Source organism: Dasypus novemcinctus, chromosome 12, assembly GCF_030445035.2.
Source record: "Dasypus novemcinctus isolate mDasNov1 chromosome 12, mDasNov1.1.hap2, whole genome shotgun sequence".
In the NCBI taxonomy this organism is placed as follows: domain Eukaryota; kingdom Metazoa; phylum Chordata; class Mammalia; order Cingulata; family Dasypodidae; genus Dasypus; species Dasypus novemcinctus.
Window position 1 is genome coordinate 111802816 of NC_080684.1, and position 15535 is coordinate 111818350.

A 15535-nucleotide genomic window follows, 5' to 3' on the forward strand; every position below is an offset into this window, starting at 1 on the left:
TAATATCAGACAAAACAGACCTTAAATGCAAAAAAGTTGATACAGAAAGCCATTATATACCAATAAAAGGGACAATCCACCAGGAAGATATAACAGTCATACCTATCTATGCACCTAACCAGTGTGCCCCAAAATACATGAGACAAACTGGCAAAACTGAAGGAAAAAAAGACATCTCTAATCGTTGGAGACTTCAACACCCCACTCACATCATTAGATAGAACTGGAAAGATCAACAAGGAAACAGACAACTTGAACAATATGAGAAACGAGCTAAACCTAACAGACATATACAGAATGTTGCACCCAAGCCAGCAGGTTGCAAATCTTCTCAAGTGCTCATGGATCTCTCTCCAGGATAGAACACATGTCGAACCACAGCAGAGTACTTGCTAAATTTAAGAAGAATGAAATTACACAAAGCACCTTCTCTGATCATAATGGAATGAAGCTGGAAATCGACAATAGGTGGGAAAGGGGGAAATCTGGAAATATATGGAGGGTGAACAACACTCCTAAACAATCAGTGGGTAGAAGAGGCTGGAGCTGCCGCATGTGCCTGCGTGTCCAAGGGGGGGTATTGGCCCTAAGCCTGACGGCAGCGAGTCACATCTGAATCACACCTGCATTGGGGCGGTTTCAAGGGCCCCTGCCCGTTCCCGGCACCTGCCAAGTGCTGGCTTGCTCAGCCTTGAGTCAGCCTGGGGAGGGGCCTGGGGTGGACAGTGGGGCTCAGGGCCCTCTCTGGACGCTGCCACCACCCTCTGGGGTGAGCTCCAAAGTCCCTAATCCAGCAGGGGCAGCTTGGGCAGATTCTGCCTGGGGTCATCGGCCACAGTGGCCAGAGCAGACAGCAGGGGAGGGGTGGCTGACCCTGGCCCGACCCTCATTAGCGCGCCTGCTACCCACCTCTGGGGCCTGAGGCCCCACCTGCCTTCTGACCACCCCCCAGCATTGTCCTGCCTCACTTCCTGTGGCCTACTGCCTCATCTGTCCCCCTGATGGGCCAATCTGGCCATTTCTTGGCCCTCCCTCCCATGACCCCACTGGCAGCTTCCCCCCATCCCCCAATGCTCCCCTCCTCCCAAGGGGGCTCCTCTGGGCTGTGGACCCCTCCTCCCAGCCCCCTTCACCCGCTGGACCTGCTCCTCCATCCTCCACTCTCACCTGTAGCTGTTGCTGAGGGGGCTCCTGCTGGCAGCCCACCCCTCAGTCACAGCCAGACTCCTGGGGCTTTTAACCCCCACTTCTCCAATTGCTGGTCTAACGCAGACGCTGGGAGAAGCCTCCAGGGACGTGCGCCAGGGGCTGGGGGCGAGGGCACCTTCCCAGGGAGGGGTCGGCTGGCAGACGGACGCCCGAGGAGAGCCGGGGGACGTGACCCGCAGAGGCCCCGGCCTGGTGCTCTCTCAGGGCTTCCAGACCCTGTCCTGAGCGCTGGACTCCCTGCCCCACAGGCCCCAGCCTGGGCTGCGGCACCCCCACCCCCAAGCTCGGCCTGGGCTGTGGCCAGGTGGTCCCTAAACGCATACTGGAGAGACCTTGTACCCCCCCAGCCGCCCCTCCAGCAACCCTCGGGCGCAGGGGACGTTCCGGCCACCAGATGGCGCCAGAGCGGGCGCGAGCCCCAGGCCCTGCCGTGGAGGGGGCGTGGCTGCGGGCAAGTCCCAGACCCCTGCCCGCTCCTCCGCTGCCCCCAGACCCTCCAGAGCCCAGCCTCGCCTCCCAGCCCACGAGGGCCAGTGCGCCCGGCGAGGCCAGGACTCGGCTCAGAGCGCGGCCCTGCGGGGGTGCCCACCCACCCCCCACGGCCGCAGGCAGGCCCAGGGCGCCCGCAGGGGCAGACCCCCCCCCATAGTGGGTGAGCAGGGCGGACCCAGCGCCAGGCAGAGTGAAAAAGATCCAGGCAGAGTGAAAAAGATCGCTGTATTCAATTTACAATTAACAAGATTTACAAAAGGGGGTGGGGGAGGGTTCTGACCCAGACCGGGTGGGGCGGGGGCTCCAGGGCGGCCTGTCTGACAGGCCAGACACCAGGACCCCGCCCCTGGCCGCCTGGGCGTCTCACGTCCGGCACGACCTGGGGGCGGGCCCGGGTGCCCACTGTCCACCCCGACGGCGCTGCCCACAGGGAGGGCGAGGCAGGTCAGGAGGACGTCGTACCGCTTCTCCTCGTCCTCTCCTCCGGGCCGGGGACAGACGGACACGGCCCCAGGACCCCGGCCCTGGGGACGGCAGGCACTGCAGCCCCGACCGAAGGGGCGCTCGAGCTCGCTGGTGGGTGGGCCTCGGCCTGGCCCCGCGTCGGGCGCGTAAGGCACGTGTGCGGATCGCTCAGGGGGCTCGGGGGGGGGGCGCCCCGAGGCGGGCTGGGGCGGGGCCTGCGTGGGCGGAGCCTGTGGGCCGGGGCGGGGCCCTGTGGGCGGGGCCTGCGTGGGCGGGGCGGTAATGCTCGGGAGTCCGGAGCCCCCCAGGGACCGCAGCGCCCGGGTCGGCTCTGCCTCGTTCCCCGGTGCCCAGGCCTAGGTACCCTGTGCCCGCGGCCGCAGCAGGGGCAGAGGTCAGAGGTCCGTGACCTTGTTCTCCAGCGCCGCGGCGATCTGCTGCAGGCGGAAGGCGAGCTGCATCTTCTGGGCCGCCGGGTCCTGCTCCAGGGCGCTGACGATCTGAGGGGCGGCAGCTGTCAGGCCTGCCCTGGGAGGGCCCCCCCACCCCCAGGACCACCGCTACCTGGTCGTAGTACTTCTGCGTGTACTGGTACAGCTGGTGCAACGCCACGAGGGTGTTGAGGGAGTCGGTGTGCGCCTGGGGGCAGAGCGAACGGCAGGGTGGGCGGGGGCAGGGGCCTGCCCCGAAGGTGGCCGCGCTGCAGGGGAGTGGGCGGGCTGCGGGGCAGCGCGGGCCCAGCGACGGCCAGCCGTCCCCACACGCATGCACACACCACAGCACCTGCCTCCTGGGGGCTGCGCAGTTGCCGTGGCAGCGGTGGGGGGGGGCCCGGCTCAGGGGCACAGTCACACACGTGCACACACGCGTGCACACACACGTACTCTCACTCGCAGCCACACCCTCTCACAACGCGGAGGCTCACGGCCCATGCTCACACCTTCACACCCAGCCGCCACCCCACGCCTTCTTGCCACGCAGAGCCACCCTGAGTGCCAGCTCGGTGACCGACGTGCCCTGGCCGGCCTCTGCCCTCCCCCGCAGTCACCCTGCCCTGCGGCTCAGCCTTGGAGCAGGGTGGGTGGCGGGAGTAGGCCCGTGCCCGCCGTACCCGTGAAATCTCCGCCAAGTGCGTGTTCATGTCCTGGTCGCTGACCTGCACCATCTGTCGGATCCCTCTGTAGTAACTGCGGGGACGGGGGCAGTTAAGGGCGTGGCGGGGGGTCCTGGGAGGGGTGGGCAGAGGGACGAAGCCACGACCTCCCCCAGCCCGGGCGCCAGAGCCCACTCACTCCTCCACCATCTTCTTGTACGCAGAGATCTCCTTCGCATACAGCAGCTTGTTGCTCGGGGAGTCCTGGGGGAACCAGCTGGTGAGCCCCCCACCGTGGGCAGAAACTGGCAAGAATCCAGGGAGGGGGCAGGCACGGGCGCACGGGGGCCTCCAGAGCGCAGCCAGGCAAGCAGGGCTCCTCCTCTGTCCCGCCACTCGCCCTTGCGCCCACCCTCAGCACACCCACCCATTCGCGGACCCAACAGGAATGGGTCCAGAAAACAGCCCAGCCCCGACTTTTAGACAAAAGCCCAGCCCTTCACACTGCGAGGCCGGGAGGAGGGGCCCTGGGGCGAGGGGTCCCACCTGTCCACGCAGACCCCGGTCCAGCACCCCGAGCCCCACCCACCCGGCTCAGCTTGTGCTCTGTCCGCGTGCAGGCGTCCATGAAGGTCTGCGCAATGACCGACAAGGACGCGTCCACCACCTCGGGCACGTGTACGTCGAAGATGAAGTGGGGGTTCTTGAGGATGTTCACCCAGAACCGCAGGGGCAAGCTGGTGCAGCAGGCGGCCGTGAGGACCTCGGAGGGGGGCGGGGGAATGGGGCAGGGGGTGGGTGGGGCCCGGGGGCGGGGGAAGGGAGAGAGTGGGAGCCCCGGGGTGGGTGGAACTGGGGAGTGGGGCCCTGGGGAGGCGGGCAGAAAGGGGAGCGGGACCCCAGGGGCAGGTGAAGGGGGGAGCAGAGGGTAGGTGAGGAGGGGAGCAGGGCCCTGGGGTGTTGGAATCGGGGAGCGGGACCCTGGGGTGGGTTGAAGGGGAAAAATAGGCCCCAGGGTGGGTGTGGCCACCTGTTGGTCTTCCAGATGTGGATGGTGTCCTCGTCCTTGATGTCGTGCCTCTCCGCCTGCTCGTCCAGGAAATCAAAGAAGTACTTGACGGCCGGGGGCACGGCCAGGCCGGGCGCCAGGACGCTCTGGAAGAAGTTGTCCACGAACTGCTGTAGCGTGCCCTACAGAGAGAACAGTCAGCGCTCCCCGCCCGCGGGCTCAGGGCACCCAGGGGTCCGCACAGGCCCCCCAGCCACCTTGACGGACAGCAGGCGTGTCAGGTAGATCTCAGTGATGGCCTTGGTCCGCTCCTTCTCCTTGACGCTGCCGCGCTTCGACCTGCCTTCGTCCACCTCGTCCGTCGGGCGCACCAGGTGCCACACGCGGTTTTCCTCCTCCAGGAGGGCGTGGCCTGTGGGGGGACGGGGCTCAGAGCAAGGAGGGCAGCAGGCGGGCGGACAGTCCCCAGGTGGGGCCCCGAGGGAGGGACTCACGCTCCCCGGGCAGGTCCTGCTGGCCGTCCTCGGGCTGCTGGGAGACCCCCACCTTGGACAGCAGTAGCGTGGCTCCATCCCGGACCTGGGGAGGTGGAGGTGAGGGGGGCTGGCAGGTCGTCTGCTTGCCCGCATGCCAAGCTGCCCACACACCTGCCCATCTGCACACCTACCCGCCCACTGAACCACCCGCACACCTGCACGCCAGCACACCCGCCTGCACGCCTGCACACCGCCTGCACTCACGTTGTAGTGCATCAGGGTGTTGATGCGTCGCCACCGGCCTTCCCGCTGAGAGGTCAGGTCCAAGTCCGACAGAATCTGGGCCGTGGACCCAGGACGCCACTCTGGGTGGACACGTGCACCCCGCTCACACCCAGCTGCCGCCCCCAGCCCGCCCATCCTGCCCGGCCTTGCCTGCCTCCTCACCCAGGACCACGCTCTCGGCCTTGGGCCAGCGGGAACAGGGCTGTGTGCGGTACACCTGGTCGATGACCTTCTCCTTGACCTGGGAGATGGTGTCGCAGTTGAGCACCTTGACCGGGACGGCTTCCGCCCCCTCATCCTGGACGATCACACTCACAGTCTGAGGGCAGACAGCAAAGCGGGGGCTTGGTCTCAGCATCCCCGGCGGCCACTGCCCGGCCCCCGCATTCCCCCGGGCCCTGCACACCCGGCTTGGCAGGGTAGACCCCAGGAGGGCCGCCCGGGCGTGGGGACACCCAGGGCCAGCAGCCTGCAGGCCGTGCCCAGGCAGGCACCATCACATGTCAACCACCTCACATGCAGGCACCCCCCCAGGACTCCCCCCAGACATGGAGCTGCTCGCTCATAGCTGTGACACGCAGCACCCCAAGGGGCACCCCCACGTTTTCGCGCACACCCACCCACACATCTGGCGCCCCTTGCTAACAGATGCAGCCCCCGCCCCCGCCCCCACCGGCTCCCCCGAGACGCTGAGCTCAGTCCCGGCCTGCGGGGCCCAGCTGCGGGGCCAGCCTCCTCTCTGCCTGCGGCCGCCCCGGGAGGCTCACCAGGGGCGCGTACTCGACATCGTCCCCCAGCAGCCCCGTGTCGTTGAGGGTGTACTTGGCCTTCTTCTGCACAGCGTCCACCGGACCCTTCTCCACCTGGTGCTTGATGGCCTTGAAAAGCTTGTACAGGGGCTCGCCGGCGCTGTCCTGGAACGGCCTGGGGTGGTCAGGGTGGGCGGAGGCAGATCTAGGGGCACTGCCTCGCCCATCCCCAGCCCTGGCCGCAGGGGGCCCACCTTGAGGTACTGGTACAGGCAGATGGACATCCAATTGGACAGCATTCTCTCCACCACCGTTTCGGACCTGGGTGGGGGGGTGCCGTGTGCTGAGGGGCCCCTGGCGCACCCAGGCCGCCCAGCCTGCCAGCGCCCAGTGGCCTCCTGCGGGACCGGCACGTGTGGCCTGCGGGGCCAGTGCCTGGAGCGCACACGCACAGGATCCATCATCCTTCCCGCAACGCCCAGGGTAAGGTGGCCCGGGGACCCGCCTGTGTTGGGGCTGCCACCCCCCGGCTTGCCGCGGCAGTGACCAGGCCCCACCCGCGCACCTGCGCAGCATCAGCTTGGGGTTCTTGGCGACCACGTACTGCTCCATGAGCTCCAGAAAGAGCGTGCGCATGATGTCCGTGTAGTACTCCAGCTTCCCGTGCAGCGCCACGGTCAGCAGCGATGCGAAGTAGACCTTGGCGCGGGCCGAGAACTCGCGCTGGTTCTCCAGCGTGTGGATGAACTGCGGGGCGGCAGTCTCAGCATGCGGGGAGGCGCCCCCGCCCCAGGACCCCTCCCTCCCGCGCTGCCCCCAGGCCCGGCTCGGCTCGCTTCAGGTCCCCTACCTCCCGTGCTGCCCCGAGGCCCCGCCCTCCCCAGGCCCCACTCCTTCCGAGGCCCCGCCCTCCAGCCCTGCCCCGAGGCCCCGCCCTCCCCAGGCCCCGCCCGCTCCAGGTCCCCTACATAGTGTGCTGCCCCAAGGCCCCGCCCTCCCCAGGCCCCACCCCTTCGGAGGCCCCGCCCTCCCCAGGTCCCCTACATCGTGTGCTGCCCCGAGGCCCCGCCCTCCCCAGGCCCCACTCCTTCCGAGGCCCCGCCCTCCAGCCCTGCCCCGAGGCCCCACCCTCCCCAGGCCCCGCCCTCCACCGCTGCCCCGGAGGCACTGCCTGCCCCAGCCCTACCCTGCACTGAGGCCCCACCCTTCCCAAGGCCCCGCCCACCCAGGCCCCTCCCTCCTGCGCTGCCCCGAGAGGCCCCGCCCACCCAGGCCCCTCCCTCCTGCGCTGCCCCCAGAGGCCCCGCCCACCCAGGACCCCCCCCCCCCTTGCGCTGCCCCGAGGCCCGTGCTGCTCACGTTGACCAGGAAGGACTTGCTGTTCAGCAGGTTGGAGAACTGGTAGAGCGCCTGCTCCACCGCTGCCCGCCGCGCCGCGGGGATGTCCAGCTGTCCGGTGATCATGACGTCCTTGCTCCCGTCCTTGGACGGCAGGAAGAAGACCCGGTCCGTGTAGGTCTTGTAGTCCAGCACGGGGATGCCCGCCTCGTGCACGTCGCTGCTCTGGTCTTCCATCTCGATCATTAGGTCTGGGGGAGGCGGCAGGGTGAGGGTCTCGGTGCCCGGGTGCACCCTGAGGCAGCCCTGCCAGCCGCCGGCCTACCCGTGAACTCCTTCTTGCAGCGGTCCCGCACGCTCTCCTCCAGGCCCTCCAGCTGCGACCGGATCTTCTCGTACTCCCGCTCTGCCTGCTGACTCTTCCTCCTGTGGCGACGCCAGAGGCCTGGGTCCTGGGTGCCCGCAGACGGCCACGGGAACAGGCAGGGGCTGGCAAACGGGGGTGGGGCCCCCAAGGAAGCCGGGGGAAGGGGGGACGTGGAGTAGGGAAGTTGGAGAGGGGCAGGAATGGGGGAAGGGCCGAGGGGCCGGGGAGGGGACAGCGGCACAGGAGCGGGAGAGGGGTCGCAGCGGGGAGCGCCCCAGGGACTCACCAGTAGCAGTAGATGGACACGGCGATGACCACCACCATGGGCACGATGACCAGCGGCAGGATGAGGCTGAGCGGCACGTCGCCCATGCGGGTGTCGTACTCCACGCGGCCCAGCACCCACTCACGGGAACCGAACTTCACCTGCAGCAGGGCGCAGCTCAGCCCCGCCCCGGCCCACGCCGCCCCGCCCCTGCGCCCCCGCCTCTGCCCACTCACGATGAACTCAGGCAGGTTGTGCGTGGTGTCGCGTTTCTGCCGCCGCTTGGGAGGGGGCTGCACCTCTGGGGGCTCGCAGTAGAGGTCCGACTCGGTCAGCGTCTTCATGATGCAGCGCTCCGCGCCCACGAAGGCCTCGGCCTCGTGCAGCGTCATGGCCTTGTTCAGGTTGGTGCCCTGGGGCGGGCGGGAGGCCTGGGGTTTCAGGGGGCCTCCCGGGCTGGGGGGGTCGGGGGCCCCGGGCAGACCCGGCCCTCACCTGTGCGTGGATGAGCTTGTTGACTTGCTTCTTGACGCCCCCCGTGAAGTTCTCGAAGGTGGGGTCGGCCACGTACTCGAAGGCGCCAGCCTCGGTCTTCAGCGGCACGCGGTGCCCGTCCATCTGCAGCAGCACCGTCAGGTTGTAGGCCTCGGGCTCGTCGGGGACGGCCGGGGACAGGAAGACCACCTTGGTGTCGTTGTGCAGGCTGTACTCGGTGCCCACGACCTGCGGTCGAGCCGGCCGTCAGCTGCCAGCGCGGGCAGCCCCGAGCCCTGGGCATCCCCACCACGCCGCAGACTGACCTCCGTGGGCTGCTGGGGTCCAGCCTCCCGCCGCCGCCGCCAGGACGGCAAGGGCTCAGTGATGACCACCACGGAAAACACCTGGACCAGGCTGAAGCCCTGCCCAGTGACGGTGATGCTCCGGCCGCCACTGCAGGGGTCGGGGGAGGCCTTGAGTAGGGCAGGGTCCGGGCTACAGGCTCTGCCCACCACCGAAGGCCCCCAACTCCTGCCTCCTGCCAGGGCCCTGACCCCCACCCAACATCTGGAGCAAGCGGGCCAGGGTGCACGCGCGCCTATTGTGGGGGCAGCATCTGGCTCTCGAAAGATGAAGGCAACTGGACAGAGGCACAGCTGGGGTTTTCCAGAAGCCACTCCTGCCGCCCACACCCGCCCGCCGTATTCCTCCTGGCCAGGGGAGGTGGCTGGACACCGGGCTTGGGGTGGCTCCCCGGCGGGTACGGGTGGGAGCTGCCCGCACCTGGCGAAGCTGCGCAGCGGCTCAAAGGCCCGCAGCACGGGGTTCTCGCGGTAGGTGAAGGTGACACTGGGGCTGGGCACGCGGGAGCCCCCGTAGAAGACCTCCAGGGCCACCTCGCCCGGGGCTGGCTGGGGGCCGGTCACGCACTTGAGATGTGGCCCGAATTCCGTCCTGGGGTGGGCGAGGGTGGGGGAGGGTGCCGTCAGCGGGCTTCCCTCCCGTGAGGGCCAGCCCCCACCCGTCCCCGGCCCCCGCCGGGCGGGGGGGCACCCACACTTGACAGGGGACGCCGTTGAGGGTCACCCGCACGTCCTCCCTGCAGCCTGTGTCCAGGTGGGTGCCGCTGATGGTCAGCGTGGTGCCGCCTGCCTGTGGGCCCTGCCCAGGGTCCACGCGGAGCGGCTGGGGCTGCTGAGAGGGCGACAGGCGCGGACGGGTCAGGGCGGGGACTGCTCCCCCTCCCACGGCCCCGGGTCAGCCCGCGGCCCCCGGACTCGCAGACCCGCCCGGGGCGCTCACTTGGTAGGTGAACTGGACGTGAGGTGGCGAGTGGCCCAGCTTCCCATTGACGTCCACCTCGACACCCCCCGTCAAGGGCGCCTCTGAGGCCTCGATGAAACACACGATCCTGGGGGTGGCAGCGGCACAAACTCGAGGCCACGGTCCTCCCCAGGCCCCACACGCCTCAATCTCCTGTGTGCCCACTCGCCCGGCCCACGTGGCCCCAGGTGGGGGGTCAGCCGCCAGGGGCCCAGCACGTGCCCAGGACGCGCCTTGGCCACCACCGTCTGCTCACCGGGTGGACACAGAGTACTGCTCCGGCTCGAAGGTACAGTTCTGGCCGGCCACGGAGACCCTGCTGACGTCGCCCGCCCTGACGCCCAGGTTGGACCCGAGGATGGTGACACGGATGCCCCCAGCCAGGGGGCCCGTTTGGGGATGGATCTGGAAGAGCAGAACCCGCTGACCCGGCGGCTCAGGCCAGCCTGGGCCCAGGGCAGGCCAGGGTCGCTCAGACCCCCCGCCTCCCCGCCGGGGCACGCGGCCTCACCCGGGTGATGACGGGCGGTGGGCAGTCGGAGGTGGCGTTGCTGCACAGCGCCTTGTACACGCACTTGCCCTGCCCACCGCACCACGCGCAGTCGTACTTGGTGTCCGCGGCCAGGCACAGGCTGCAGTCGCCACGGCCAAAGGAGCAATTGTACAGGGTCACTGCGGAGAGAGCAGGCGGGGTCAGCCCGCCCCGTGCCCCCGCTCCCCCGCCCCGGCCCCTGCCCCGGCCCCCAGCCCTCAGGCACCTTGGAGTTTGCTGTCAATGTTCTTGCCGAAGGACCTGACATACAGGTGGATGGGCAGCGTCTCGTTGGCGTCGTGGGCCAGCTGTGGGGTGAGTCGGGTGCACTGCACTCGGGCCCTCACTGGGCAGTGCCCGGGGGGTCTGCAGCGAGCCCACAACTGCCCATGGGCCCACCTGGGGCCGGCCCCAGGGGCTGCAGGGGAGACCAGCGGGGGTGGGAAGCCAGCAGCACAGACCCAGGGCCTGAGGGTGGGCCAGATGGGTGGAGGCGCAGACGGAGTGGACGTTGTCCACAGGGCAGCGGGGCAGGACACAGGCCAGCCCGCGGCCGCCAGCTCCGCCCCGGTGGCCACTCCAGCGGCCAGTGTGGCCCTCAGGCTTCCTGGGGAGGGGAGGGGCGGGCAGGCGCTGGCCCCCCACCGCGGAAGGCGTACCTTCGGGGTCTGGAAGAAGAAGGAGCCTGGCTCCCGCCTGCTCACCGGCTGCTCAAACTTGAGCAGCTCACTCCCCACCTGCAGGCTGCCCTGTGGGAACAGCGGCTCAGGACCCCCTACGCCCCCCAGGGCCCCTTCCCCAGTGGGAGCCTGGCTCCCAGCCCCACATGACCTCCTGGGCCAGCCGAGGCACCCCGAGCCCCGTAACCGCAGCGCTCCCGGGCCCCCCTCCCCACACACCCCACCGCGCAGCTCCCTCCCCCCAGGGCTCACACCAAAGCCCCCACTCGTCCCCCACGCCCTCCCCGCCCGCGTCAGACCCCCTCCCGGCTCTGTCCACCCTCCCCAGCGTGTCCCTCGTGGCCCAGGCCACCCACCTTCACCGTGTTCAGGTTCTTGCCCTGGAACGTCACGTCCGTCTCGTAGTTCATGGGGATGACCACGGGGCTGGGCTCCAGGAACTGGGGACAGGTCTCCTCCTGGGGGCAAGAGGGCTGGTCAGGGGCGGCCTGGCTGCGGCCGGGCCCCCACGACGCGCCCCGCGGCCCCTCACCATGTGGGCGGGGACAATGCCGTCCTCGGGGTTGGGCGAGGCCTCCCGGCACTCGCGATAGCGCAGGTCCCACTGGCAGGTCCAGCGGCTGCTGGCGCAGGAGATGCACCTGGGAGAGAGGGCTGCTGAGGGCGGCGCCTGCCGGCGGCCGGGGCCAGGGCCATGGAGCGGACGGGACACTCACGGCAGGTTCTCGGCCAGGCTCATGGCCTCGCGGCAGTCGTAGAACGGGTACTCGTGGGAGGTGAGGAAGACGTCGTCGTCCTTGTCCTCGTCGTCACATCGGAAGCACAGCTGGACGACCACCGCCACGTGGTCTGCGGGCACCGGGGGACAGCGTCAGGCGCCCGCCGGCCTTTCGGTCAGGTTCCAGGTGGCGCGAGGGGGGCCGGGCAGGGCCTGCTGGCGGAGCTCGGCTCGGGTGGCCTGTCCCCCGGGGCGCTCAGCCATGGCCCCTCTGGCCCCGGGGTCCCCGAGGGCCGCGGCTCCTCTGTGTCTGGCTGGCTCACGTCACTGGGCCGCCCCTGCCTCCATCAGCCTTTGTCAGCCGAGCCGTCCTCCCTGCCCCCGGCTCTCAGGGGGCAGGGGCGGCGCCTTTCCTGTGTCTCCAGGGGCCGCCTGGCTGTCCTACAGCCAGGGCAGGAGGGACGGGGCCTCTGCAGGGCGGAGGCACCACGACAGCCCAGGCTGGAGCCAGCGGCAGGCGGCGCAACCAGCGGGCACCTGTCCCCCATGCGCCTGGGCCCTAGCCACCACCCCCAGGCCCCACCCCCAGGCGCTTTGAGACACAGGCCCGGTGCAGCCGTGCAGCCGGGACTGGCCGAGCTGGCAGGACCCTCCGAGTGGGGCCGAGGGCGGGAGGAGGGCCTGGGGCTCACCCTGGCCAGGGGGCGTGCTGGGAATGCTGCTCGGGGAGTTGCAGATGACCACGCCCCCCTCCAAGCGCGCCCGGTGTGGTGGCGAGTCCCCGAAGCGGCACAGCAGCTTGTCGTCCTCGGTCAGGGCAGGGAGGGGGCTGATGGTCAGGTGCACCTGGACAGAGGCCTGCGGCTCACCCCGGGCCCCCGCCGCCCCTGGCCCGAGCCCCCCCCGCAGCCCCGCCCCGGCCCGGCATGCCCCGCACCTCCCCCTGGGCCCGCCGGCTCATGTTCTGAGGGTGCGCGCTGGTGACGGCCACGCAGGATTCGTTCCGGCTCCACAGCCAGTGGCCAGTGTCCTCAGCCCGCGGACATGCGGCCCTCCTGGTGCATCTGCGGGGCAGGGGGCAGCCTCAGCGGTGGCACCCCTCGGGCCCCAGGGCGGGGCAGCGTCCCCAAGCCCCCCAGATCTGCGAGTGTGGGGTGGGGTGCGTCTGTGCTCCCCAGGAGGGCCGTGCCCCCCACCCCGCCGCGGCAGGGGCGCTCACCGTCCCTCGACGACGCACCAGCCGCAGTACGGGTCCTGCGAATCGCGGCACTGCGGGCAGGTGGCGAAGCTCAGGCACTCCTGCACCGGCAGCCGGAAGACCTGGGGGCGCAGGCGGGCCCGGTCAGCGGTGGGGGGGGGGCCCAGGCTGGGGCCCGCAGGCAGCTGTGCGGCCTCTGAGGCCAACTCGAGGCACTGCAGTGCACCCACGGGCGCCGGCCCCTGGTCTCCCCGAGCCACCCCAGCCCCCTCCTGTGAGCTGCCCGGATGTCCAGGGCCGGCCTGGGGCTCCTGCTCCAGCCCCTGCCCGCTCAGAGCACTGGCCAGATCCCTGCCGTCAGGATGGGGAGGAGGCAGGGCCGGTGGGGCACGCGGCAGGGCCGCGGGACAGACGGACAGAAACGGGACTGCTGAGGCAGGGGAAGGAGAAGGGACCACGGACCCCCTCCGTCCTCCGCAGCCTCTCACCAAGCCTGCCCAGGGCCCCTCCAGGACCCCCCACCCCAGCTCACCTTGTCCTGAGTCATGGCGTAGAGGCTGGCCTGGCTGGCGGACAGGACCAGGTCCTGCTTGACCCGCTTGTTGAGCTCCACCAGGATGGAGCCGTACTCCGCGGAGGTCCCATCGGGGGCGAGGTACACCTGGGGCGGGGGGCAGGCGGTCAGGGCGGGGGCTCGGGGCCACCCGGGAGTCGTCCCCCCCGCCCCACGCCTGGCCCCGGCCCCACCTTGAGGATCCTGCCGTCAGAGGTGCCCAGGAAGGCGATGGTGTGGCCGTTCTCGGCGGTCACAGCCACAGCGGTCAGGTTCAGGCCGCCCCGCTGCAACACGGCAGTGCTCGAGACTCCGTCGTGGCTGCCCAGCGGGTAGGGCAGGTGCTCTGAGCCGCAGGGGAAGCTCTTGCTGGCGCCCTGTGGACCACAGCAGTGGCGGGCCACGGGTGCCGAGCCTCCAGCATCCGGCATGGCCGGCACCGGGCGAGGGAGCCAACGCCAGGGAGGGGCGCGTGCATTCGTGCCGACCCCGCCCGCAGCACCCTCCCTGCGCCACCCAGGGTCCCTGCCGGGCAGGGGATGCAGACGCAGACCATGTGCGCCCTCGCCGTGGGCGGGCCCACGAGCCACGTACCGGCATGTGGCCGCCACACGTGATCTCGCCGTGGAACGGCTTGTAGAAGGTGTCGTGGCCCGCCTCCCGGGAGCCCGTGTAGCAGGCGTTGCGGTTGGCCTCCATCTTGGCGTTGAGCGCCTCCAGCGGAAACAGGCACAGGCCCGCCTCGGGGCCCCCGCCGCCCCGGCCGTCCCTGGCGAAGACCGCGTAGAGCACCTGGCCGCCGCCGGTGCCCGGCACGGCCACGGAGGCGGCCAAGCAGGCCCCAAAGGCGGGGTCGGGGGCGGGGGCCGGGGCGGGCGTGGGGGCCGGCGCGCTGCTCACGCTCAGGCACCTGAGCTCCATCTCCAGGTAGGAGTAATAGGAGGGGTCGTGCTTGCACATGCGGGCCAGCAGCGTGCGGTTGCGCAGCGGGTGCTTGTCCTGCTGGTTGAAGACGAAGAAGACGTAGCGGTCGTCCTCGAAGGCGGCCACGAACTGCTGCGAGTTGGTGGACAGGTAGCCGGCCTTGTAGGTGGCGTGGTCCGTGTAGGCCTCGAAGATCTCCCTGCCGTCGGTCCGGTCCAGCAGGCGGGTGCTCACGACGATGCCGTTGTCGTGCGGCCCGTTGCCCTTGCCCACGAAGAGCACGCGCACGGGGTCGGAGCCCGCGGGGCCCGTGGAGCTCACCAGCCCCACCGTGGCCACGCTCTCCTCGTTGCTGGCCACGAAGGACTTCTCGCCACTGCTGTCCTCATAGAAGAGGCGCTCAGAGATGTTGCTCAGCCTGCGCAGGGCGCAGATGCCCTTGAAGAGGCTGCCGCACTCGACGATGCGCTGCTGGGGCGTGTCCAGCAGCAGCAGCTGGTTCACGTTGTCGGTGAGCGCGGCCTCGTGGCACTGGCTGGCCTCGATGGGGGGCGTGCACTTCTTGCTGTCCTTGGCGGGGCCCGTGACCACCCGCTGCTCCAGCCGCAGGTCCGCGCTCAGCTGGTAGAGGGCGTTCACCGCCCCCAGGTACACCTCGCCCGAGCCCCCGGCCACCGCCAGGTGGTTCAGCTCCGTCTCGCTGCGGAAGCAGTCCACCTGGCAGTGCCGCAGGACGGCCCCCGCGTCCACCAGGCCCAGCAGCGTCAGGGCCCAGAGGCGCAGCGCCATGACCCCTGTGGGCAGAGAGGAGGGTCAGGGGGGTCAGGGAGCCTCTCCGGCCGTGGAGTCGGGAGGTGGCGGCCACGCTCCGTGCCTGGGACTTCCCTGGCTTCTCGCACGTCAGGCCGGCATATGCCGCCCCCTCGGGAGTCTCCCAGGAAACCGCTTCCCAGCCCTTCTCAGCAAGTCCAGCCATGGCCAAGGCCAGCACCCCAGCCAGGAGGCCTGCGCCCTGCCCCCTTGGGCTTCTCCGAGCCCCTGCAGGCCTTCTTTTCAGGTGCCCACCCCCTGACACCCCGAGAGGGTCCAGGGGGCCTGGGGCACCCTCCCCAGAGCACAAGCCCAGCCCAGAGGCCGGGGCTGACTGATGGGCCCTGGAGAGGAACAAGGGCCCCCACCTGGCCGCACAGGCACGCCACGCGAGCTGAGGCGGGACGGGGGGCTCAGGGCGGGCGCGTGCGACCCCAGCCCCAGCCCTGGGAAACGCAGCAGCAGTGCCCGCCACCCCCCCCCGGGCTATCCCTGCAGGCAGAGCCTCAAGGTGGGCGCGCGGGAGGAAGGACCCTGGGCGCAGGTTCCGGGGAGCTCTCAGCAACCCAAAC

General features: G+C 69.9%; 1 protein-coding gene across 2 annotated transcripts in view; it reads right to left on the reverse strand.

Moving 5' to 3' along the window:
- Positions 1 to 1907: 1907 nt before the first annotated feature.
- Positions 1908 to 15535, reverse strand: part of PLXNB2 (plexin B2) — a 30824-nt gene continuing 17196 nt past the window's right edge. For both annotated transcript variants that reach the window (XM_058308997.2, XM_058308998.1), the window contains exons 4-38: positions 13824 to 14947; positions 13424 to 13606; positions 13209 to 13337; positions 12698 to 12798; positions 12416 to 12542; positions 12171 to 12324; positions 11477 to 11609; positions 11293 to 11401; positions 11117 to 11218; positions 10740 to 10829; positions 10307 to 10388; positions 10060 to 10220; positions 9805 to 9953; positions 9528 to 9636; positions 9283 to 9419; positions 9009 to 9179; positions 8549 to 8678; positions 8244 to 8471; positions 7985 to 8161; positions 7770 to 7909; positions 7442 to 7542; positions 7138 to 7367; positions 6344 to 6525; positions 6033 to 6099; positions 5797 to 5943; positions 5192 to 5348; positions 5009 to 5109; positions 4763 to 4847; positions 4526 to 4680; positions 4290 to 4450; positions 3849 to 3996; positions 3459 to 3523; positions 3278 to 3353; positions 2731 to 2805; positions 1908 to 2666 (exon numbers count right to left, since the gene is read on the reverse strand). In XM_058308997.2, coding sequence (XP_058164980.1) covers positions 2562 to 2666; positions 2731 to 2805; positions 3278 to 3353; positions 3459 to 3523; positions 3849 to 3996; positions 4290 to 4450; positions 4526 to 4680; positions 4763 to 4847; positions 5009 to 5109; positions 5192 to 5348; positions 5797 to 5943; positions 6033 to 6099; positions 6344 to 6525; positions 7138 to 7367; positions 7442 to 7542; positions 7770 to 7909; positions 7985 to 8161; positions 8244 to 8471; positions 8549 to 8678; positions 9009 to 9179; positions 9283 to 9419; positions 9528 to 9636; positions 9805 to 9953; positions 10060 to 10220; positions 10307 to 10388; positions 10740 to 10829; positions 11117 to 11218; positions 11293 to 11401; positions 11477 to 11609; positions 12171 to 12324; positions 12416 to 12542; positions 12698 to 12798; positions 13209 to 13337; positions 13424 to 13606; positions 13824 to 14947 — 5591 coding nt within the window. In that variant the 3' untranslated portion in view covers positions 1908 to 2561. The remainder of the gene's footprint in view (positions 2667 to 2730; positions 2806 to 3277; positions 3354 to 3458; positions 3524 to 3848; positions 3997 to 4289; positions 4451 to 4525; positions 4681 to 4762; positions 4848 to 5008; positions 5110 to 5191; positions 5349 to 5796; positions 5944 to 6032; positions 6100 to 6343; positions 6526 to 7137; positions 7368 to 7441; positions 7543 to 7769; positions 7910 to 7984; positions 8162 to 8243; positions 8472 to 8548; positions 8679 to 9008; positions 9180 to 9282; positions 9420 to 9527; positions 9637 to 9804; positions 9954 to 10059; positions 10221 to 10306; positions 10389 to 10739; positions 10830 to 11116; positions 11219 to 11292; positions 11402 to 11476; positions 11610 to 12170; positions 12325 to 12415; positions 12543 to 12697; positions 12799 to 13208; positions 13338 to 13423; positions 13607 to 13823; positions 14948 to 15535) is intronic.